This window comes from Dermacentor andersoni, chromosome 6, assembly GCF_023375885.2.
Source record: "Dermacentor andersoni chromosome 6, qqDerAnde1_hic_scaffold, whole genome shotgun sequence".
In the NCBI taxonomy this organism is placed as follows: Eukaryota; Metazoa; Arthropoda; class Arachnida; order Ixodida; family Ixodidae; genus Dermacentor; species Dermacentor andersoni.
Genome location: NC_092819.1, coordinates 156,313,676 through 156,339,884, shown reverse-complemented (window position 1 = coordinate 156,339,884; position 26,209 = coordinate 156,313,676). Strand labels below are relative to the sequence as shown.

At 46.4% G+C, this 26,209-nt stretch overlaps 1 protein-coding gene across 1 annotated transcript in view; it reads right to left on the bottom strand.

The window, feature by feature from the left end:
* The window catches only part of LOC129382607 (uncharacterized), a 46,745-nt gene extending 20,943 nt beyond the window's left edge, over positions 1 to 25,802 (bottom strand). The window contains exons 1-2 of the mRNA XM_055066746.2: positions 25,739 to 25,802; positions 10,808 to 10,897 (exon numbers count right to left, since the gene is read on the bottom strand). Of these exons, the coding sequence (XP_054922721.2) occupies positions 10,808 to 10,897; positions 25,739 to 25,789 (141 nt within the window). The 5' untranslated portion in view covers positions 25,790 to 25,802. The remainder of the gene's footprint in view (positions 1 to 10,807; positions 10,898 to 25,738) is intronic.
* Between the last annotated feature and the right edge of the window lie 407 nt (positions 25,803 to 26,209).

The following is a 26,209-nucleotide window of genomic DNA, read 5'->3' as shown; positions in this document are numbered from 1 at the left end:
TTCTCAATCGCCGATATAAAAAAATTTTTCCGAAGCCAGCAATATTCGACTCCACTATAAGTCTGTGTTTTTTCTTTGATGCATTCTTCATTTTATTTTTTTATTTTTCTCTATTTTTTTTTCTATGTTGTCCTCCGAATTATTGTATAATTTCTTGAACATTTCCCCTGCCTTGTGTATAACTGCAGTATAACTGCCGTTACATGAATCCTGTGTAAAATACTGAGTTGTCTCGCTATAACGATTTTTTCTTTTTCGCACTTCCTGCATGGGCCCAAGTCTAGCCGAGAAGGCTAAGGGCCCAGATGGTTCACATGTATTTCTTATTAGTCGTTTGAATAAACTGATTTTTGAAATAGTCTCTTCGCCTTAAACCGCCAGGATGGCGCCTTTCTTTAGGAGGGCGATTGTAACGAAGAAGACTAGCCTGCGCCTCAGCAGCATCGCCACCGGTATGAGCACGTGGTTGCATCCATCGCCACCGTATGAACACATGGTTGCTAAGGCTTGTGACTGCTACCCATTCGCCTGCGTCCGTTGCTACAAAATCTCTTAGGAAGATATATATATATATATATATATATATATATATATATATATATATATATGTACAGGTGTAGAGACAGATATGGCTTTGCCCCTCTTCCCCACAACAAAAACTGTTGGCACTGGCAAACGTCCCTTCAGGGCACGAACTCAGTCACATAGGCTGAATTTGTGACTTACAAGGAAACCATCATCATCATCATCAGCCTGGATACTTCTCCAACTACCCCGGTCATGTACTAATCGTGGCCATGTTGTCCCTGCAAACCTCTTAATCTCATCCGCCCACCTAACTTTCTGCCGCCCTCTGCTACGCTTTCCTTCCCTTGGAATCCATTCCGTAACTCTGAGTGACCATGGATTATCTTCCCTCCTCATTACGTGTCCTGCTCATGCCCTTTTCTTTTTCTTCATTTCAACTCAGATATCATTAACTCGCGTTTGTTCCCTCACCCAATCTGCTCTTTGCTTATCCCTTAACGTTACACCTATCATTCTTCTTCCCATAGCACGTTGCGTCGTCCTCAATTTAAGTAGAACCCTTTTCGTAAGCCTCCAGGTTTCTGCCCCGTACGTGAGTACTGGTAAGACACAGCTGTTATAAACTTTTCTCTTGAGGGATAATGGCAACCTGCTGTTCATGATCGGAGAATGCCTGCCAAACGCACCCCAGCCCATTCTTATTCTTCTGATTATTTGATCCAGATCCTCAGTCACTACCTGTCCTAAGTAGATGTATTCCCTTACAACTTCCAGTGCCTCACTACCTATTGTAAACTGCTGTTCCCTTTCAGATTTCAAAAAAGCATTCGATAAGGTCCCTCATGGTCGTCTCTTAATAAAGTTATCGCGTCTTAATATTCATGCTTGTGTTCTAAGCTGGATTCGAGGGTTTTTAACTAACCGTCAGCAGTTCGTATACGTTAACTCACAGTCTTCATCCTTAACACCCGTGCTTTCAGGCGTACCTCAAGGTACCGTACTTGGTCCCCTCCTTTTCTTAATATACGTCAATGACGTTCGTTGTAATATTTCTTCTCATATCCGACTCTTCGCTGATGATTGTGTGGTTTACCGAGCAGTTACTAACCCCAGCGACCATTTGGCGTTACAAAATGACTTATCGCGCATACAAAACTGGTGTACCATTTGGCTCATTTCATTAAATGTAGCTGAAACCGTGTTAATGTCTGTTCATCGTCGTCGTAATTACGATACCCCTAATTATAGCATCAACAAGCAGATTGCAACAACTGATTCATTCAAATATCTTGGTGTGTACATCTCGTGTGACTTAACTTGGACCTGTCATGTTAACCACATAATAAACTCTGCTAATCGCACTCTAGGTTATCTACGCCGTAACCTTTTCCTCGCTCCTCCCCCTATTAAACAACTTGCTTTTCTAACCTTTGTGCGGCCCAAGCTGGAGTATGCCGATGCTATTTTTGACCCCCACCACAATAACCTTATTAACGCCCTCGAGTCGGTTCAGAACCGCGCGACACGATTTATCCTGTCAGCTTATTCGTATAATTCAAGCATCTCAGCACTAAAAGCCTAAATAAACCTACCCTCTCTAGCCTCACGCTGTAGAACAGCACGTCTTAGCCTTTTTCATAAATTGTTTCATTCTTTGCCTTTTGACAACCCGTACATAAAAAGAGCACATCGCATTGCCCGCACCAGTCACTCTAACACAGTATATCCCCCACAAGTCCATGCCGTTACTATTCAGCAATCATTTTTTCTGCGCACAACACGAGACTGGAATGGCCTGCCCGCCGAAGTTGCCACTACCATCGACCCACTTGCATTGAAGCGACTCATTGGAAATATCCCTTTTTAATTTGTAGTATCTATCTTTGTCACTAACTCCCCACTCCTTCATGTAATGTCTCAACAGAGACCTTTGAGGAAATAAATAAATAAATAAATAAATAAATAAATAAATAAATAAATAAATAAATAAATGAATAGATCAGGCCCGGCCCGGGCGAGCTGGAGGCAATCCGGTCTGTACGTGCATTGAAATTTGTGATACCAGCAGTGGCAGCTTAGCGCTTCAGCTGTTGCGGTGCTTCAGCTGCTGAACGCGGGTTCTATTACCGGTCATGGCGGCCGCATTTCGTTAGGGGCGAAAACCCCCGTGTACTTGGATTTAGGTGCGCGTTAAAGAACTCCAGGTGGTCGAAGTAATTCCGCTCCCCACTGCGGCGTGTCTCGTAATCGTATGGTGGTTCTCGCACGTAATATCCCAGAGTATAAATCAAACGGTGCTTATGCGATACATGAAACGACATTACGATAAAAGTGGCAATAGAACATAGCAAAAAGAGTGTTTTAAAACAAAGTACACAACTAACTAGAAAAAGCGGATAGAAGGAAACCCAGGACATTGTCTTTATTGTTCTTATCTACACTTCCCGCTGGAAACATTAGTGATTACAGAAATGTTTAAAAGAGGCTGTTGAATAATAGCTTGTTGCAGCAAAATAAAAAAAAAAAAACCTTAAGGATACAGAATGTTTCACGTAATTTTAACAAGTCATTTACAAAACGTGGTGAACCGCAGCTGGGAGATACCAAAAACAGACGGTTTGCCACCATGTGGCGTGCCTCAGCATATTGGTGATATTCCCCTGACTAGTCAATTCATCATCATCATCATCATCACCACCACCACCACCATCATCATCATCATCATAATCATCATCATCGCCATCATCATGATCATCAACCTGGTTACACCCACTGCAGGGCAAAGTCTTCTCCCATACTTCTCCAACTACCCCGGTCATGTACATGTACATGGCCATGTGGCCATGTTGTCCCTGCACACTTCTTAATCTCATCCGCCTACCTAACTTTCTGTCGCCCCCTGCTACGCTTCCCTTCCCTTGGAGTCCAGTCCGTAACCCTTAATGACCATCGGTTATCTTCCCTCCTCATTACATGTCCTGCCCATGCCCATTTCTTTTTCTTGATTTCAACTAAGATATCACTAACTCGCGTTTCTTCGCTCACCCAATCTGCTCTTTTCTTACCCTTTAACGTTACAGCCATCATTCTTCTTTCCATAGCTCGTTGCGTCGTCCTCAATTTAAGTAGAGCCCTTTTCGTAAGCCTCCAGGTTTCTGCCCCGTACGTGAGTACTGGTAAGACACAGCTGTTATACACCTTTCTCTTGAGGGATAATGGCAGCCTGCTGTTCATGATCTCAGAATGCCTGCCAAACGCACCCCAGCCCATCCTTATTGTTCTCATTATTTCAATCTCATGATCCGGATCCGCGGTCACTAGCTGTCCTAAGTAGATGTATTCCCTTACTACTTCCAGTGCCTCGCTACCTATCGTAAACTTCTGTTCTCATCCGAGACTGTTAAACATTGCTTTAAATTTCTTCAGATTAATTTTTAGACCCACCCTTCTGCTTTGCTTCTCCAGGTCAGTGAGCATGCATTGCAGTTGGTCCCCTGAGTTACTAAGCAAGGCAATATCATCAGCGAAGCGCAAGTTACTAAGGTATTCTCCATTTACTCTTATCCCCAATTCTTCCCAATCCAGGTCTCTGAATACCTCATGTAAACATGCTGTGAATAGCATTGGAGAGATCGTATCTCCCTGCCTGACGCCTTTCTTTATAGGGATTCTGTTGCTTTCTTTATGGAGGACAACAGTGGCTGTGGAGCCGCTATAGATATCTTTCAGTATTTTTACGTACGGCTCGTCTACACCCTGATTCCGCAATGCCTTCATGACTGCTGAGGTTTCGACTGAATCAAACGCTTTCTCGTAATCAATGAAAGCTATATATAATGGTTGGTTATATTCCGCACATTTCTCTATCACCTGATTGATAGTGTGAATATGATCTATTGTTGAGTAGCCTTTACGGAATCCTGCCTGGTCCTTTGGTTGACGGAAGTCTAAGGTGTTCCTGATTCTATTTGCAATTACCTTAGTAAATACTTTGTAGGCAACGGACAGTAAGCTGATCGGTCTATAATTTTTCAAGTCTTTGGCGTCCCCTTTCTTATGGATTAGGATTATGTTAGCGTTCTTCCAAGATTCCGGTACGCTCGAGGTTATGAGGCATTGTGTATACAGGGTGGCCAGTTTTTCTAGAACAATCTGCCCACCGTCCTTCAACAAATCTACTGTTACCTGACCCTCCCCAGCTGCCTTTCCCCTTTGCATAGCTCCCAAGGCTTTCTTTACTTCTTCCAGCCTTACTTGTGGGATTTCAAATTCCATTAGATTGTTCCCTTTTCCAGCATCGACGTCGGTGCCACTGGTATTGTATAAATCTCAGCCACTTGAACTATGTTATCCACATTAGTAATGACATTGCCGGCTTTGTCTCTTAGCGCATACATCTGATTCTTGCGTATTCTTAGTTTTTTCTTCATTGCTTTGAGGCTTCCTCCGTTCCTGAGAGCTTGTTCAATTCTATCCATATTATACTTCCTTATGTCAGCTGTCCTACGCTTGTTGATTAACTGGGAAAGTTGTGCCACTTCTATTCTAGCTGTAGGGTTAGAGGATTTCGTACATTGGCGTTTCTTGATGAGGTCTTTCGTCTCCTGCGATAGCTTACTGGTATCCTGTCTAACGAAGTTACCACCGACTTGTATTGCACACTCCTTAATGATGCCCACAAGATTGTCGTTCATTGCTTCGACACTAAGGTCCTCTTCCTGAGTTCGAGCCGAATACCTGTTCTGTAGCTTGATCTGGGATTCCTCTATTTTCGCTCTTACCGCTAACCTATTGATCGGCTTCTTATGTACCAGTTTCTTTCGTTCCCTCCTCAAGTCTAGGCTAATTCGAGTTCTTACCATCCTTTGGTCACTACAGCGCACCTTGCCGAGCACGTCCACATGTTGTATGATGCCAGGGTCAGCGCAGAGTATAAAGTCTGTTTCATTTCTAGTCTCGTGATTCGGGGTCCTCCACATCCACTTGTCGACTAGTCAATTAATTGAGATCAATTATTCAAAATTCTTTTTATTCACTTTATCGTCAAGTGCGTTTCGTTGCTTTATATAGGGATTTCAGACGCGACGGATCCAACTTTTTTTTTTGTTACGGGCTGCGTGGCGATTTTTCTCGGAGTTTAAAGCAGCCTACGAAGTATGATCTCAAAATAACTCAAATGCGGTCATAAGTAATGTCCGCCTCTTCGAGTAGGCCAGCCCATTGACTAGAATTGCGCCATCTACCACAGGATATATTTAAAATTTCTGAGAGTGTTCGCTGAAACACCCGGTATATATAAGAACAGGCCAATTCCCACGAGCATACAACATAAGATATACGCAAATGTTGAAAAAGACACCCCTTCCGTTAGTGCTCAAAATAAAAAAAGAATAGTATCGAGAGCGGTAATACTGCCATCGCAAATGTGGTAACAGAGAAATGGTGTGAAGAGCGGTTTCTTGTGTAATTTATTTTCCTTACGCGGAAACAATATTTGCTTTTTCAGCAGAGAAAACAGTTAGAATTTCATTTCTTTTTCTATTTTCTTTCTTAAGGTATACTAACAGCCAGCTTTTTGCACAGGTCACTTCAGCTTGGTACGGAATGCTTTGGGCCATGCAATGCATAACGTTCGCGTGTGCTCAAAGGCCCGACTTTTGCCCTTTAATGAGCGCGCCCGAGTCCGACCCAGGCCCACCGAAAGAAACGCTTCGGACAGCACGGCCTGGCCCGTGGGCCGTGCAGTGCTCTAGTTCTGGTGTTTGCAATAGAACGGAAAACAGTTCCGTTTTACTTCAATTGCAGATGCTTGTGATGTATTCCCATTCAAAAATAATGGCTGCACATTATATATATATATATATATATACACCCGCCGTGGCTGCTCCGTGGCTATGGTGCTGGGCTGCTGAGCGCGAGGTCGCGGAATCGAATCCCGGCCGCGGCGGCCGCGTTTCGATGGGGGCGAAATGCGAAAACACCCGTGCACTTAGATTTAGGTGCGCGTTAACGAACCCCAGGTGGTCGAAATTTCCGGATTCCCCCACTACGGCGTGCCTGTGCATGCGCTGTGCTACCAATTGTGTTTCCGTGGCGGCTGTGGCCACGTCCAAGAATGTGCTCATGGGAACACTTGTGGGAGCTAACGCCTGTTTTATACTTTAGCACAATTTCTGCAGTTTTTTGAAGTAATCGTGAAAGAAGGAAAATAAACAAATCTTGCCAAGATGATACTTTTGACATCTGCTGAGCTACACAGGTAGTTATGGAGCAAATCCCTAATTCCAGTGTTGCAAGCTAGACAAATCTGAGCAAGACAAATTTAGTCCAAGATCACGCAGCTGTTTTTGTACACATTGAAGAAACAAAGAAAAGTCTAAGTAAAATGCCAAAATTGCTACAGGAATGAGGGCAATTTCGTGTTTTCTCAACTTTTCCTCATTCTACTGGCATAATTCGCAATCTTCATGCCGAGATCCGTTTACAGTTGAAGGCAGCGCATTGAGCAGCCATCCATAACGTGTGTTTCTTGCGCCTTGCCCTAAAGATGTTGCTGCGCACCTCCAGGAGAGGCCTGGTCCTTTTCCTTGGCACCCATGGCATCACTTAGGGCTAGGCAGATCATCCTTTGGAATATCTGCTTCATTGCTGTCATTCCCTCTTTCTTAATTAGGAAATAGAAATCCTGAAGGAAATAACAATGAAGAAGCGCCCATATATAGAAAGTTCTCTTTATACGATAACTGGTATGGCTATAGAGCAAAGCAATCACCAATAGAGATTTCGCCGAACGAAAAAAAATGTAGGCATATTATTAAAAAGAAAACGTTCAACGTATAACTGTTCCGAGATGGAGGAAAGCTTCTAGTAACCAAGGACACTCGAAAATATTTTAGTACCCATTTCAGCAACACTATTATCCATTCGATGTAGTCAGCCAGACCTGCGTCAGCAATGCTAGTCACAACTGAAATGTTCCACTTGGATAGAGTCCAATATTGCCGGCAGCCACAGTGAGCGAGAACGAGAGAACTGTTTGTTGCTCTTCTTGCATGCGATTCGCACATTGCAGGACAGGGGAAGCAAGAGTAAAAAAAAGCAAGGTGTTCTTGAGGTTCCTTTTTTGCAGTAACATGTATAGCACCATTTCTTTTCACATGGGCACAACCATTACCTATGTGGTGCTTATTTGCAGCTTTTAATTTTCGCCACCCCGCCACGCTTTTCCAAATTACCTGCTGTGGGGCCTACAACTGATGCGAAGATACCATTAAATACCGGATACAAATATATGGCAGATCTTGTGATTATTCAGTGAAATTCGCAACAGGACAAAAGAAGAAACGAGAAAGTTGTAATTTAGATATCTTAGACTAATGTTAATGTGCAAGGCAGTAAATGAGCAAAAGCAACAACAAATATGAGAAATGAAGAGACAGGCAGAGGGAGCAGATGGCAAACTGCTGCCACATGGGTGGCGGCCTATCAAGCACAATGCACAAAGGATCTGCTACGCAAGTTTTCTACCGTGTGTTTCTCCAAAGGCTGAGAAAAATTTCTAAAAATAGAGCACTGAAGATAAAAACTCAGCTTGGTACAAAATAGATTGCCGTCTTGGCGACATAATCTAGCGTGAAGGCACAATTACAAAGAAGGGACACGGAACCCGTCGCAGGCGCTAGTTTTCATGTTTTGCCAGACTTCTGTTGTTTTGTACATTGCGGAACATACTTCATTTTGTAGGGGTTCGTTTGGTCTACCGGGCGCAGTCGTTGCTGTGCCTCCGGCTGCGGACTTATTCGGCATTGCGAGGCAGAAAAGATTTGAAGGATTGCCGCAGTCAGGAAAATTCTATCGAATAGCACACCCCAATGTAGGGGCCGCACCTGGTCAAGAGCACGAACAAGATTGGCATCCTTACACAAGTGTAATATTCACACATATACCTGCAGAGATGCTGACCAACCCAATAGCTTGAACAGTAGTTTTAAGGGCCACACGAATGATGACCAATATTTTAAGCGTAACCTGAAGAGAAATGATTGCAACATTGTTGATTAGAGAGCAAACGAAGGTAGTTGATGTTCTAGTTAACAATAAAAATTAGGAATAGAGGTAGGCAGGCCATGTAATACAGATAATCGATGGTCTATTACGAGTAACAGAAAGTGCAGTTGAGTACTATTATTATTACGAGTATAAGTACTCACGCCACCTCGTACAGTTTTCCTGGTGCTTGTCGTGTATAGATTTATTTGAAAGCGCAGCTCTTAGGCGCGCGATCCTGCGGCGAGCGTCGGTGTTGTCCCTCGTAAACGAGCGAACCCAGCGAGGAATGAAAGCGAACGCGGAGCGGAAGATGAAAGACGGCGTTAGTGAAGACAACACGAGGAGGAAAGCGGAGGAGGAGGGTGCAGCGGAACCACGAGGCGCAAAGCGTAGGAGGCAGGTTGTGGCGAAAGCCCGAGAAGAAAAGCGTAGTGCCGCGCAAGACGGGCTTTGCGGTGACGATGGCTACGAGTTGACGGCAGAGTAGAGCCCGTCATCTGTTTGGAAACAAAGCGTTGCATTATTGGAGGTCTGCCTTCGGTGGCCGCTTTGAATGGCACCTACGCGTTACCCATGCGCCGCCTCTCGCCGTCTGCCAATTAGCGAGGCAATTGCGCATGATTTCGCTCCGTTTGCGACGTGCCGAACGAGACAAAGTGTCCGCGCCAGCCAATATATCGCGAAATGAAAACACGTATACAGCTGCGCTCAAGTTGAGGATTATGGAGTGTCGTAATCGTCGCTTAAATTTTTGTCATGTTTGAAGAACTAGCGTTATCAAATGTATAAATCAAGATGTGTTATCTTTCGAAAATCCCCCATTCGGGATTAGAATGCTACCTTTCTCATGGTTATGATCATAAGAAAGAAATGTGTGACCCGCTGTGCTGTTTTTGTCCTGTCGTTGTTGTCCCATTCGCTGTCGTGTTTACCATTTGCGTTGTATTCGCAACAGTGACCGATTTTTAGGGTATCCACGAAACGTTTTTGTACAGCAACCTTCCGCATGTTGTGGGGTGGCCGGTTTAGGAAAAAATAAGTCGTCTGTGCCTTTTGTCTAAGGCAATCAAGAAACGAGTATAACGTCTGCCTTAATGTCTTAAAAACACTAAATACGAAATGTATGTGTGTTCATACTGCAGTTCAGTCTATAAAACAACCCAATGTAGCTGCTGCAAAACAAAAGGAAAAGAAAAAGATCAAACTGCTGTGCGACATGCTCACAAGGCGAAACAGTGCACAATTACAGAGGCAGATGCTTTTTGCTCTCTGCACTGTATATCATAAAACTTACCATTACTTGATTTGATTTGATTTATTGTTTCCTCGCACAATCGGGAGGCAAGGGCTAGAACTACCTGACAAAGGTACCTGCCCCTGTACACATCTGTACAGTTGACAGTTGATGAATGATAGTGTACCACTTCGGCTCCACTGATTCTTATGACTTAATATAAGGAGAATAGAATAAAGTGACAAAATATTACCTGAATAAGAAATACTGCATTCAGTGGAAAACATGTCCTACAAAAGTCATTCGCCATCATATTATTTATAAAGCAATACCATTCGAGGTCTAAAATTTTTATGTTTTGCTGGTAAACAAACGGTAGAGTTTCTGCCTATTTTTGGGAACAAGATGCGGAGACCCTGAGGGAAGTCTCACACGTGTCGGATTTGAAGTTATTTTTGTACATCGACAAGTTTATTTTTGCGCACGCAACAAATTATTAGTTCAATGTTCTCACTTATTTCTCAGCATTCTGCATGCTTTTTTTTTCTTAAAGAAACACGAGCTAGTTGTGAATGATATCGCTGATGCCACTCGCCGCCAGTTGTCTATAACTACGGCTGCCTATGACGTAATGTTACGTTATAGGCTGCTCGTGTGACAACTTCGTGGTTCATTGGTTGTGTAGTTCTGGTGGCTTGCTTTGTAAATTACTGATTATTCTATAACATTAGTACTGGTTTATTGCCAATTCCAGCTGAGCAGTTCTTCAACCTAGCGGAGCGTAGTAGGTGAAGAACGTTATAGGAACGCTAAACAATATATATTTGCTTAGCGTTCCTATAACGTTGTTGATTTATATTACAGAAGGCAAGCTACTGCGGCAGAAACTATTTCGTGCATCCGTCTAAATAATTAGGCGCACCTTGCTCACCAGAGCATACTACTCGGCATAGTCTCTCATTCGCGATTATCTTAGAAGGCAACTGGGGCACTTACCATGGAGTACACGATCTTGTCACAAACGACGTTTACGGACAGGTTGTAAGCCTGGCTGAGGTAGGCGCACTTGCCGATCTGTGTCCTCACCTGCGTCAACAGGTTGTGGCGTAAAGTGGGCGTTCCTGACGTCATGATTGCTTGCAGTGGCTCTCGTTTCAAATCAAAGGCCATGGTACAGCTGATGCCGAAGGTTCCTTCGAAATTAGCATTTCGCTGTATGCACGTCTTCTACACTTTAAATTTACGCTCTCGGTGCGCCAAGACCAGTACCGTTGAGATAAGGGGCGCCGCTTTGTCGCAGCAGGACATCGCCATAATCTCGGAGGTCACACAGATGTTGTGGCATACTGAGTTTTTGCTGCAATATGTTACAATGTTAGACACCCCTAAGAATGATTCAAGTCTCGCGAATTATTACCTGGCCCATTTTGTTGCCACGACCAAGCCATGACAGCAACGCAGAGTCGTCCCTACATGCACATTTGTTTTTTTTTTCGTTTTCAACATGCTACATCCAAAGGTGGTGTTCAAGCCCTAGCTACGACGCCGCTGAGAAACGGAAATTAATCTGGAAGGCGACGCTATTCCTGGCTGCAAGGGCTGGAAATGATTGTAGGTGCCCGAAACACGTTGTCCTCCAGTTTCAACGTCCGCTATTGCTTTGAAACACTTCGGCATCTAAGACTAAATCTGTTAGTATAAGAAAAAAAAATTATTTGTAGCAGTTTAATGCATTGCTTTCAGAAGATGCAAATAAAGCTTTCTCATCGCTCTTTCTGCTCATGAAGCCCCGGGATATCTCACGGACTGGTTAGATTAACCGAAATGACGCTCTAAGGCATGCCATAAAGGCACCTCATAATTCCTGATTGGCGTCAATATCATTAAAGCATTAAAGCACTTTCTACGCTGTTGCTGCATCGTTTCTCTCCGAGCTGAGCAGATTATCCTCTAGAGCGTAAACCACTGTACACAATTAACAGATTAAGCCCTGTGAATGTACTTTAATGTGCATAACACGTCTTCTGAAAATGGTTGCTTGAAAAGGTTTCGCATGCTCAATTAGCTCTTGTAGCGCTGGACAGAGTTATCTGACCTAACCGTACAGCATTTAGTTCTGGCAAATAAACGATGTATTGCATGTTTTCGTAGGCCGGTGAGCTCATTGACGAGTCGATTTACCGAGGGTGGCTTGGACTCGGACCAACCCATGAGTTCCAGCAAATGAACACCTGTAAGCACGAGTGTGTGCTAGTTCCGGTGCATGCCAGTGAACCCTGAGAGGTAGGAGAATAATAATGAGAATCACTGCAGAGGAAGGTGAGTAAAACAGAAAAACACGGAACAGGCACCAACAAGTGAGTGCCTATTAGGAACGGAGAGAGGATATACAACGGTTATACAAACGAAGGAATGCAACAGAGGAGGATGCAGGGTGAGCTTCGAAATTATGTTTATTGTAACAGGCGTGCTCGTCTCAGCAAGTGGGCACGGCGTCTAGAAAAAGACAGCTAACACAAGGCAGCCACAGCCCAAAAAACCTACAGAGCGAGACACACACGAGCGTCAACTTCTTCCTCTGTGCTGGCACAGAACTGGCGTCGAAGTGCTCCGGTACAACACTCCACGGGTAGAAATGAGCTAACCTGGCGACCTTGGCAGAAGACAGCACAGGCGTGTCGTACCAAGGTTTAAGCCGTGCGACATGAACTGTTTCGCGTCCTCGGAAACGATTGCGGAAGCTGGCTTGACCGGCTCGATGACATAGTTCGCGGGCGACGTTTGCTCTGGGACTCTGTAAGGACCGTGGTACTTGTACAAGAGCTTCGTAGAAACGCCGAGAGCAGTCGATGGAACCCATAGCCAAACTAGCGTTCCGCAGAAAGAGTGGGCAGTAGATGCAGTGGCGTCATGGCGAGGTTTTTAACGACATTGGTCTTGCGTGGTAAACGAACACGCCAGTTGACGGCATACTCCTGCTTAAGCAGCCGCTTCAGAAATACGTTTCACTTCAGAAACGTCAGGTCGGTATGGTAGAATTGTTTCTATGGAGTATGATGATTCGTGTCCATAGAGAAGAAAGAAAGCTGAGAAACCAGTGGTACGTTGGGCCGCAGAGTTATAAGCGTAGGCTATGAATAGAAGTGCCCGGTCCCAATTCGTATGATCGTCGGACACGTACATCGCGAGCATGTCGGCAAGGGTAAGATTGAAACGTTCGCCATGCCATTAGTTTGAGGATGGTAAGCTGAGGTGGTGCGATGTACAATCTGACATTCTTTTAAGAGGGCTTCGATGACGTTGAGAGAAACACGCGGCCACGGTCGCTTAGTAATTCACGTGGTGGACCACGTCGCAGAATGACGTAATGAAGAAGGAAGTAAGCAACTGCTTTCGCGGTGGCGATTGGCAGCGCAGATCTTTCAGCATACCGTGTGAAGTGGTCGACGGTGACAATGACCCACCGGTTGCCGTGAGGAGAGTTCGGGAGGGGACCGAAAAGATCGGCTCAGACGCGGTCGAACGCTCGGGCAGGGCAAGGCAATGACTGTAGAGGACCGGCGGCGCTGTGAGGAGGTGTCTTGCAGCGTTGACGCGTAGGACATGGCCGAACATACTGGTGCACCCAGCGATACATGTCGCTCCAGTAGTACCGCAGGCGAAGACGGGAGTATGTTTTGAATGTGCCAACGGGGCCACATTCGGGGTCATCGTGGAAAACGCTGCAAATGTCCATGCGCAGATGACGAGCAATAACAAAGAGCCGCCTGCGGCCGTCGGTTAATTGCGGCAATAGAAGAAGCCTTCGCGAACGGCAAAGTGTGCAGCTCGACGACAAAGCGTGCATGAGGGCGAGTCAGGCGAAGGTCTAGATATATGTTCAAGTACCGAAGCAATCCAGGGATCTTTGCGCTGTTCCACCGGCATGTCGGTGATGGTAAGGGATGACCAATCGCAGATGGAAGTGGTTGAGCAGACAGGCTCAGAAGATGGGGGCGAACGGGAGAGGGCGTCAGCGTTCGAGGGTTTTCGTCCCGAGCGATAACTGACATGAATATTATATTTTTCAAAGCGTAAAGCCAAGTGAGCGAGGCGTACAGTGGGATCTTTCAAAGACGATAAACAATAGAGGGCATGGTGGTCGGTGACAACGTTACACTGACGACCGTAAAATATGAAATTTACCGATTGCCCAAACAATGGCCAAACAGTCCTTTTCCGTTGCGGAGTAATATGACTCTGCCTTTGCTAGTCTACGGCTGGCGTATGCGACGACGTACTCGTCAAAGCCATGCTTGCGTTGGGCGAGTACGGCACCAAGTCCGATACAACTAGCGTCAGTGTGTATTTCAATAGGTGCGGCAGGATCAAAGTGACGCAGTATTAAGCGTTAAGGAACCCGCGCCGCAGAAAATTTGGCATATCGCATCCGGCGTCTGACATCTCATCAGCAAAAAGGTTTTCGCACCACGTATACCCAGGCCTTCCATATGGTGTAAGAAATTGACTGAACTAATTGAATTTCTGAAGCTAAAATACGCAGAAAATTGTAAACTATGACTTACACCCAACCTACAGACATTATAGCCTCTGATTGTAATTTGACTATACGAGAAAACGTAATTCTGTTACGCGAACACTCAAAAGAAACCCCTTCACACACAAACCGGCCGCGGCTTTCACAGATCGGCTGCTTCGTCCTCCGTTTTGGATGCGCCGGCGCGATGGGTGTCCCACGGAGCGGTGCGCCCGGTTCCTTGCATTAACTCCAGCTGGCGCTCGCCTCCGCCGCATTGCGGCCCACCGCAAGAGGCCGTGGTTCCACCACAAAGTTAGCATTCGTGCATATATCGTTCGCAGCAAGCGTATGCTGGTAAGCAGTGAGGTTACATACGCCCCAGCTGCCGGGAAGCGTGAGAAGCAGTCAGGGATCTGTGAATGCTATCGCGTTGCACTCTTAAAGGCGAAGCTTAAGCGTCCTCCAAATTTTGCAGCGAATGTGAGGAGTCGGCGAAGCGTTGTAAATGACTTATCACACTCCGGATTCGAAGTCGAGAGGTTAGTGCTACCGGCAAGAAGCTGCGCCAAGGGGGTGATAATGGAGGTGAAATTGCGGATGAAACGCCGAAAATACGAGCACAAGCCAAGTTAGCAGAGCTCCTCGAAAGTGCAGGGATTGGGGTAGTCGGCAACCGCACGAAGCTTTGCAGGATCGGGTAAGATGCCTTGTTTCGAGACTATGTGGCCTAAGATCACAAGTTGACGGGCGACAAAATGACATTTTTTTCAAGTTTAGCTGTAGTCCTGCTGCAGTGAGACACTTGAGAGCTTATTGAAGGCGACTGATGTGCGAGGAAAAATCTGCAGAAAATACTACTATATCTTCTAAATAGCAGAGGCAGGTCTTCCATTTGAATGCTCTGAGAATATAGCCCATCATCCTCTCGAAAGTTGGAGGCGCGTTGCAAAGGTCCAAAGGCCATCACATTAAACTCATATAAACCGTCAGGGGTGACAAAAGCCGTTTTTGGGTGGTCGGATTCAGCCATGGACACTTGCCAGTAGCCGGAGCGCAGATCGAGGGACGAGATATATTCGGCTTCTTGAAGGGAAGCCAGGGTGTCGTCCATACGCGGTAGCGGATAGGCATCCTTGCGTGTAATCTGGTTTAGTCGGCGGTAATCAAACCAAAACTTGATCGAACCATCCTTTCTACTCATCAACACGACCGGAGAAGCCCAGGGACTGTCGGATCCTTTAATCACGCCATGTTTCAGCATATCATCGACGCGGTCGCTAATAACGTAGCGTTTGCTTGGCGATAACCGGTAGGGACGCTGGCACAGTGGAGCATGGTCACCAGTGTCAAAACGGTGAACAACCGCAGACGTGCGCCCCAAGGAAGGTTGGTCGAGGCCAAAAGACGCATGAAAACGTTCAAGTGGTTGAACGACTTGGCTGCGCTGGACTTGAGTGAGGGCGTTCTCTATGCTGCGCAACAAAATGTCTTGGTCTCGTTCGGCGGGTGCGGTGGCAGAAGTGACTGCATCAAGAGGTAGTAGTGCCACATCAGAAGATGCCTGGGATGGGAAAATGGCATGAAAAGTGTCCAGATGGCCGAGACATTCGCCGTGTATTAAAGTTGAAGGGCAGGGAAAGGGATTGCACGCGTAAACTGCACCGCAACCATCAGCAAGTTCGACGACAGCAAACGGAAGTACGAGGTTCCGGCGATGGGCGCAATCTTCAGATGGCGTAAAAAAGCACTAGAATCGGTGATAGAACCACAGCGGATGGACACTAAGGCGGCCGAGAAGAGAGAAATGACGACGTCGGCAGCGACGACCACTTTAAGTGACGGGCACGTAAGGTGTGCGATTATCATACTGAGCGGATACAGAGCCAGTTGTGCACTAGCGCAGTCGATTACAGCATGATGTTCGGAATGGAAATCCCAGCCTAAGATAACCTCGCGCGACGCACGCGAAAGGGCGACAAATTCGACGACATACGACACGTCTTCAATCAAAACACGAACGGTGCATGGGGCCAAAGGCTTAACGTGCTGCGAGCTCGCCGTCCGTGATGACAGGTAAAGAACCGGTATCGTCACTTTTTTCCGTCTGTGGCACAGTAGTTTACTTATCACAGAAACGGCAGCTCCTGTGTCGACAAGAGCTTTGGTGGCGCCACTATCTATAAACACTGCAATTTCATCAGGGGGCAAAGTATGAGGCCTTGAAAATTTCGACGACAGCGCAGTTCTTGCCTCAGAAACTGCAGGTGTTATTTTTCCCTTGGCGGAGAATAGGACCGCCGAATCATGGGGGAAATGGAGCGGCGGCGAGGTGAAGGCGACCGACGTGAGCTGAAGGTGGCACGACGTGAATAGTCCGATGCGTCAGCGTAAACATTGCGTTCTGGTCGTTGAGATGTGCATTCAAATTGGGGCCCGACGTCACGAAAATACGCTACACGGTGGCGACTGTGGCGCACAACATGCACAGCGATACCGCAGGTGCAACAGACGGCGCGGTTATGCGGAGTACGCCATGGGTTGTGAGAGGGTCCGGGAGGTGGATGCGCTGGTACGTGAACCCGGCGTACGTGACGTAGCGGCAAGTAGAAGCTGGTGACTGGGCTGCTTTGAGCTGGCGTCGGTCCGCACATGAGCAAGTAAAAGGTTCAGCGTCAGGCGCTGTAACGTGCGTTGGTGCAGCATGAGATGGCAGTGCCTCAGCGATATGCGTCTGAATGGCATGACGGAGCGGGTTGTCCAATGAGGTAGGAGTATCGGGAACAAATGCCACAAGAGAGAGCTGGAGGGTCACACCCTCGCGAATGTACTGCTTAATTTACGGCAGCAGGGTGGAATATTCAGCTCCCATAAGTGTGGTTTCCAAGGCTGAAATTTCCGCGAATTGCACAGTGGTACGACGCGTGGAAAGTCGGTCCTTATACAGCTCATCAAGAGTTTGGCACAGTTCGATTACTTGGGTGATGGTCTTAGGGTTCTTCGCTACCAGCATATGGAAGGCATCGTCGTCTATGCCTTTGAAGATGTGCCTTATTTTCCCGGTTTCCGCCATTAAAGCATTCATCTGTCCACAGAGGTCGATAACGTCTTCATTACAGTTCGTGAAGGTCTCACCATTTTGCTGAGCTCGGCCACGCAGGCGGTGTTAAGCGCGAAGCTTGCGCACGGCTGGCCGACCGAAGAACCGAGCGAAGGTTTCCTTGAAAGCTGACCAGGTCGTAAAATCGGCTTCATGATCGTTAAACTATAAGCTTGCCACATGAGTAAGGTAAAAGATGACGTGGGTCAGCTTGGCAGCGTCATCCCACTTGTTATGGGCGCTACAGCGTTCATCCTCGGCCAGCCAGTCTTCGACATCGCGATCGTCAGTACCGCTGAATGTCTGAGGGTCACGCTGAGGAACCACACCAGCGCACATGGCAGGCGCGGGGGTAGGTACGGCTTGAGGGCTAGTGGCGTCCTAAGTGACTTCAGCGGGAGATGGTAAAGTATGGCTGCAGAGCTCGAGGACCAGCAAAGGGACTACCCAGCGGTTCCACCAAATGTAACAGGCGTGTTCGTCTCAGGAACGTGGGCACAGCGTCTGAAAAAGTAACGCAAGGCAGCCCCAGCCCGAAACCCCGACAGAGCAACACATACCAATGTGAAATTCTTCGTCCGTGCTGGCAAAGAAGTGGTGCCGAAGTATATATATATAGTTTTAGAAACGAAGGTGCACACTTACGAAAATTGCATCTTTAATGTTTTTAACGTTTCGGCCGTGGCACGGCCTTCGTCAGAATAAACACACATACAAGCATGCAGCCGCTTTTATGGGCATGCGCACGTGGGCATAATCAGTAGTACATGCACGTGTACAATTGCAAATAATAAAAAAAAATTATTTACTCGTAAGAGGCAGGAACTTAGCAGCGGTGCTGCTGGATGCCTTACACGTCTTCTGCGTACCGGCGGTGACAGTACGGTCTGTCGCTACATTATTCTTTACTGCTAATGGCTATAGCAATGAAATTCATCGTGAGATGGGTTCCGTAAAAAAAAGCGTTTCTAAGAAACCAGGCTATCTCGGTGCTCTGGACACAAACAGGAGACAAGGTGTAGATGACAGAGAAAGACACAAAAGCTAATGAGAAAGAGAAAAAGAACGACAAGGAAATACTACAAATAATGTCTGCGTAAACACATGGTAAACCCATATCTTAGACACACAACACACCAACACAATATATAGTCTCTCAGTTCCTGATAAGGTAAACAGCAAACAAGCTGACCGTGACGAAGTGGCGGGAGCCAGTCTGACGTGGGACAAGACGCTGCCATTGTAGCTCGTACCTGACGCAGACGTCAGCCTCAATCGCGGTCGCTCGAAGGGGCTGGTTTTCGCATTGGCGGCCGTACACCCGGGTCTCACGTGGCGTAGGACGTGGTCGTCACGCTAGTGCGCATGGTCGCTGACGTGGCAAGGCGACTGCCTCCGTGGCACTGGGCGCTGGCAAGTGACGGCTTCACGGTGCTGTACCGAGGCCGTGCTGTACTGAAACGGCACCGTAGCCGGAGTTCAGTAGCTGGAGCTGTCGCTGGCCAGTTCTCAGACTTCCCTCCTCTTGTTCGGGTCCCGAATGAATCCCAATCACGTCACCGGATCACAGCTAGCGATGCGTCTGTACCCGTCCATGCCCACGCCAACAATGTTGTTCCTTCACCTAGTGGCACGTATCCACGAGGGGGGGGGGGGGGAATTGGCCATGGTTTGCAATCGAAAGCTATGAAGGTTTCACTTCCTGCCAGCAATCCCAGATCATCTGTCTTCTCCTCTTCCTTCTTTCCTCTTGTGCTTCACATGATTCACCCATCGCAATTCAGAAAGATTCTCCCATCTTCGTTTCGCCGAGCAGCGTCTTCGCCTTCTTGAAATATTTACCCCTCTTCCGCACGTATTCTGCCTGTCGCTGAAGACGAGAACTAAAGCGCTAAATTATCCATACAATAAAATGCTGCCTTTCTGGTAAATTATAGCAAGAACAGTAGCAAATCATTTTTCCAATATTTCAACCGATTATGTATTCTTCTAAACGTCTGTGTTATGAGCTTCTTTCAACGAATTAATCGTCACTGAGGCGCAGCCTCAGCACATGAAGTGATGAAATCGTTCGTTAGCACACATCAATCCATTCAATAAATAATGCAGCACATGGAGATAAAGAAACTCTCGAAGCTAACCAAACAAGCAAAAAAGAACCAAGTCTCCAAGCAAAGAACCAAAATAAGAAAGGGCCTACAGTTTCAGGGTCTGCAGTGAAGCTGCGAGATTAACTAGAGGTGGCGACGGTGGCGGTGCTTGGAGTGGAGTAGCAGTGGCCAAGTCAGAAAGTGTCGACAAAAATTTCTGGTCGCACGCAGGCAAACACCAGGGTCTAGTGATGCAGCAGGAAATTCGGTTGCGACGTTGGGAACATGGGCAGGTGGCCTTGGCACAGTAGAGGTCTCGACGCCGGACAGCAAGTCCAAGGGATTCACCTCTGCTCCCGTTGCATGGGCTTCATGTACAGCGATCGACACCTTCCTGCAGGCGATCCGGAAAAAAAACGCCGTCAACACGCCCCTGGAAGGTCGCCCTCGTCCAGTAGAAGGCACAGGCCTGATACGCGACGACTTCAATTCTGCACGTGGAGCGCTGGCGAACTCCTTCCTCCACGCTGGCTTGTTGTTATACGTCTCTCCGTATTCTTTTTCACCTTCCTCGCTCCTTTAGCATCGCCCTGTCGGTCACTCATTGGCTAAGCGCTTTATATTTTGAATTCACGCCACGTGCCACCTTTGTTGTCGCCGTCTTCGACTTATTTCTTCGGCGCGCTCGTGCAACCGCTGCAGCGTCTCGTCGTCGTCTTCGCATGGCTGACACACTCCGATCACGGCATATCACATCTGTATTATTGTAATCGTGTTTCTGTGCACATCACGAATACAACCGAGAAAACGCGAAATCACAACCTTTTTGCGCTGTATTAATATTCTGTATTTATTACGCTGAAGAAATAAAAGTTTGATAGGACGCGAGCTTGAGTAAGCGGATATCAACAGATGTGAGCGCTAGTCTGAGTGGAGCTCATCGGTTCCGAAGTTTAGAGCCTGAGTGAGCTCACCTATTTCAGATTGGTTACGAATGTGATGTTTTGTTTAGTCCCCAAAAGAAAACTACGGGTAAGAAGAAACAGAACGAAATGCGTGAAATGGGGCACCGAGCCCTTTATGTTTCTTCTCGTCCCTTGTCTACTATTGCGCCTGAGTCCCCAGCACTGAGTGAGACCGTGATTGTATATCTTCTAGTGAGGGTGATTTCTTAGTTTTTAGAGCTTCAGTGACTCCTCCATTTCGTGAATCTAATAAAATGGGAGTCTATGAGCCCCAGACTGCCCTTTGGCCTACGTGTGTCTCAATTAGGCGAGTCCGAATGAGCGCGCGTGGTTTGATTTTGGTAAGGCTGTACAAGGCTGCATCAGGTAGTTAGTCGAAATGAGCTTCAGAGTTAGATTTCTATTGGCAGCTCCAGAAGCCGTTACTTGTGCTGGCATCACTGTACAAATAAACAAAGATGGCTGCAACATCCAGGTTCACGGCGGCTCTTTCGTTTGGTGCTGCACTCACGCGTTTCTGACTTATGGCGTGGAATCGAGGAGTTTTGTCGAAGCCGAAGTGGTTGTTGCTGCCGATTACCTTGTTTTGAACGCTTTCAAGGATTTACACGACGAAACTGCGGAGATTGTTAGGCTGGACGTGCCAACGTCCGGCCTGCCCAGCCAGCCACATCAGATTTTTCAATGACAAAGAGCCTTCAGGAAAGCTGGATGTATAAAAAAGGGAAGTGAGTGCGCGTAGCGAGTGTGTTCGAAAGCTGCAAGCACTTGCTCGCGGCGTTGCTCCACTGGTACAGGTACGATGCTCCAGTGTTTTCGTCCTTTATAGGCAACTCCGCACTGATAATCGTGTTGCAGTATATCACATATAACATCTCACAACAAACAGGCAGCAACGTCTGTCTTGCTAAACGCGGATACTCTGCTCTGAGGCAACGTAAACTGTAACGTTACCTGGTCAATGTGTCTCGGGATTAACAACAAATGTGAGTTCTATTTGTCAGTGGGGGCCGCACCTTCCTTTTTATGGTTAGCTGATACGTGTGATAAGGGCGTCTGCGTTTGGTGATGGATGCTTGTTCATGCTTGCATTACGCAGTGTTCGGGTAAGGCACGTGCTTGCGAACACAGCAGACACCCCCGCCTGTAGAAATTCTCAGGCCCAAATGAAACGCGAGAAGTTAATAACAACTAGTCAGGCAAAGTTGCATTTCTTCCAGCAAGTATTCTCAAATTTAGCGAAGGTGTTCTATTGGGCAAAGTCACTTGTACTAGGTAACGTAAATGCATGACTTGGAAACGAATTGAACAAGCTGTAATACAACAAAGGATTGGGTACAGTGTTGGAAAGCAAATTAGTGGTGCTGTGCGCAGGTCGCACGCTCCAAATCTGGAACGAGCACTGTTTACTGTTGCTTCTAAATTTCTTGCAACCAAATAAATTGACAACTCAACGGGGTGAATGAGTCCGCTTGCACCGCTAAACTAACTCATGCTATGAAAACGGTATGTCGCCTCGCAGCATAACATGTGTCATGATCAACTTGAGGCCTTCCGAGGCAGTTATGATTCTTGCTACCGTGCATGCAGACAAGAGTATTAGCGAGAAAATTCCTGCTGCTTAAAGCATTAGTAACACGAATGATTGGGCAGAAAGCTATAAACGAACGAAGCCAAATCAATCACTATAATGTATTAAAGAGCTTGCATACCCCGCGATTTGAAACACCCGCAACGTATTGAAAGCAATGTCCAGCTCGCAGTCCCGAGTGAAGTGTTTCGAAGAAACCGGCAGGTATCAGTTTTCACCTTTTCTCAATGCGAAGTACCTTATCCAAGTCGCTCTCCGATGCGGATCGTCTGCTTCTTTCGCGAGAAAATGAAATCTTACATTGCAATCTTTCTGCCGCGATGACCCGCATAACGTTTCCGTAGTTTTCCATGTCTGGCTTAAGCGCGGCGGCATCACGACGATTTGAGAAGTACGAAGAATTCAGAGCATGCCGTGACAGTCTCTCACTTGAAGATTGAACCTGGACGAGCCGTTCCTCGGCATGGCCGCTAGGGGACGAACATGTGGTAGGAGTCGCATATAGGACGGTGTCCGAGATATTTATGGTGAGTCTTCTTTTGATGAATCTCAGGCCGAAACAATGAAACGTTCCATTCCTTCGAGCGCTTCCTAACCTTCCGTGAGGCCTCCTTATAGCGAAGGACCGATGGAGGAAGCAAGCGTAATCTGAAAGCTCCCTTCACCCGTCCTCGCGTAAGGAGCGGTTGCCGCATGCCTGGTTTCGAGATTATCTCTTAAAATCTTTACGCGAACACCATTATTCTATAAAAACAATGTTGTATCGTTGCACAATCTTTAAATTGAAGAGCTAATATAGAGAAGCGTGGACGCTTTCTTTTAGTTTTGTTTATTACAGTTTAAAAAAGTCGCGCATTACAGTGCAAAACTTGATGTGCTCCATCAACGCTGGCACGCCGGCCGCTCGCGTGACTGAAACGAACATGCCTGGCAAGACGTACCGTGCTCACGCTTCTCCGCAGGTGGGCGACAGCGCGCATGCGCAAGCAAACGTCACGTGGTTAAGCAATGAGGTGAGGCGCTCGTTCAGGGCCAGGAGCGGCGTAAGGACGCATGAAGGTAGCTTTGGAGCTACCTTATGCTGAGGAATCACCAAGGAAGCCATTACCGAGGGCCCCTCAGTAAGGAACCTTTCAGAGTGACATAAGGTAGCCTCACCGCAATGAAGGCTTCCTTACTGAGGTAAGGAAGATTTCATTGTTTGGCCCTAAGTCTCTTTGAACCCTGAACACGTTCTGTGCAGTTAGTGTGAGCGTGTGCCGTTAACTTTTCTGACTGATACGTATGTTTCATCTGTGTTGTTTAGATTCAGATATGTATATTAGATACGTTATTAAAATTTTAGATCTGGGGCCCTATAACGTAAAACTATTCCAATGTGTTTTTATTCCAAGCCCCTGACGTCAAATTTGCGTAACCGCCGACGCAAGGATCGGGTGGCGACCCGCAGGTTTGTCTAAACAGACCAATGAAACGCTCTTCTCGTTTATAAGAGGTCACTTTTATTTACTTTAAAAACGAATAACATTGCCTAAAGTGAGCGGCTTGTCCTATCTAATTGGCTGATAAGAGGCTAGGAACACGCTCAAGTAAAGTGCAATTCGATGGGGCCGAGCCAGTGCACTGAAAATCGCTAACCGGATGAATAGGGTGGTACCGGCGTCTGCGATTGGTCCGCTTCCTTTACTTAGCATGCGGTGGCTGGTCGAAAATTGCAGTGGCATGCAGCGAAAGGGTAAGAATGCCGCTAAAAAGGATCCTCAACCAAGAAACGTTCGCTGAGCAAGGTCGTAAACGTGCTGAAAGTGCTCGAAAACGTTACACGGCCACGCAAAATGTTTTATTGTACGCAAATAAACCTATGGTCTCCGGCAGGTGCGAGTAGCCGTGCCTGAGCTATCGGCGGCATCCATCTTTTATTCCTTTCGGAACGGGGCACGCTGCGGCTATTCAGAGAAAAATTAAGTTTGTTTGGCATATTAATGCAACGTTGGCGTGGTCAGTTTTCGCGGTTTTGTGACGTCGCATGACAAGCAGCTGAAGTATGTTCAGCCCGAAAACTTTTTACCCATAGCCGAGGGCTAATGGCGAAAAGACGTCAAATAAGAAATAACTATTTTTGTTTTCTTCAGTCGAGTCATGAATAATCAGAGTGTACAGGTCATATCAGATATGGAGCTATCGCGGTTTGCGTGACGTCGCGTGACTGACAGGCGAAGTGCGGGTGGTCCAAAAAAGCTTTTCACCAATCGCGGAGGGCTGATTGCAGAATTGGAATAGAAAAGTTTGGAATAGCATTACGTTATAGCGCCCCTGTGACAAATACAGAGAACTTGCACTGAAGCGGGATGAAGCATAAAAATTAAATGGTATGTTTAATAGATATATACGCATAATAGCGGTGTGCTTATATTTTTGGCTCGATGCATAGCGAGGGCTTCGACTGTGGCAGCTTTGATGCCATGAGCTAGTAAATGAAGATTTATGGATCAGTTTCTTCTTCGTGAGCTAAAGTGTTATATAGCGCCGTGAATTAAAAGTTCGTTAAAATTTCGCTGCCATGGGCGTGAGTGGCACTGCTTAATACTCCCAAAGCTGTTCTTGTAGACATGTACACGTGCCCGAGAATTTGGGCGGGAGGGTGGCCACTGCGATAGCTGAAATCAGCAGGCACTGCATGCGCAAAGCGGAAGATGCGGGGCTAGCTCTCACCGGCGGCAAGTTGTCTTTTCATCAACTTCTTCTCCCTGAACCTTATTATTTCAATGTTTTAATTATATATAACAGCTAACTACTATGGCTGCTCTGGCTTCGTTGTTGTCTACTTCCTATTGAATTGGCACTAACGAGAAATTCAGACCCTCGGATACCCTTTTTCTTGCTTTATAACAGTAAGTTTGCCCTGTTGCCGATAAGTGTATTAGGGTACGGCACTTTAGAATACAAATTTCGGGGTGTGCTAGGCAGGAAATTAGATTGTTTGTTTTTGTGCACAATTGCACTCTATGTAAACACAAGGAAGACTCTGGAAGCGTTGCCTTTGCTGCTTCAAATGGCAATATATATATATATATATATATATATGTATATATATATATATATATATATGTATATATATATATATATATATATATATATATATATATATATATATATATATATGCTTGATTTCCCTCTGCGGGGTTGCAAAATCAAGCAACGCATCAACAGGCGTGGCGCCATTACGTGCCACATGGTAAGCATCTACATGGTAACGGAATCCAGTAACGGAATCCAGCAATTGTCAATGTGCGCTGTCCACGGTAAAGAAAATCTGGCGGGATTCGCGATACGGCTTACATCGCCACCACATTGCCAACCATTCATTGTAAAGCCGTTACTAAATTTAGCACTGAAGCTGGAGGTATACTGCAGGAACTGTGATGTTTTTTCCAATGCTATTTTTGGCCTTACGTAAGCGCTGCATGAGTTAAACGCATTAAATGGCATGTTAAAATGGTGTGACAAAACCGTAAAAAAGAATGGGCAGTGGATAAACGCGACTTTACCCACATAACGTCTCGCGTTTGCGTACGTGGGCTATTCCAAAACAGCTCTCATATCAAGCACCGAACTCTAACAGCATTCGGTCCACGCGATTAACCACTCATTATCAAAGTACTCACCCCTTCCCGGATGTTTTTCACAACGTCCTGCGTGATCCTCAGTGCAGCCATCTGGAGGCATGAGGTTGACTGAAAGTAAACAGATAAGGCGATACCACACCATTATTTAGATTAGCCGCAAGCCTGAGAAACCTTGTACGAAGCAATTCAGAGCACGTTTAAGACAACGCTCTTTTTTGGCCAATAGGGTCCGTTTCCTTGATTTAAGTTAGTACATTAGTGCGTCAGTTTTATTTGCCGTCCGTTTTTACTCGTGATCACTCCATGTATGATCATGATCATGTTATAATCGACTCCACTTTAAGACAAAACTGCGCTGTTGCTTTTTTTTTTCAGGCTTTATCTACACGAGGTAGTACAGGATATAGTTCAGGCCAGGCATACGTGGGGTAATGAAATAGGAGTTTTGGATTCCGTCTCTCCTTACAGCATGGCTTATATATATATTAATATGCTGAGCCAATTCTACTC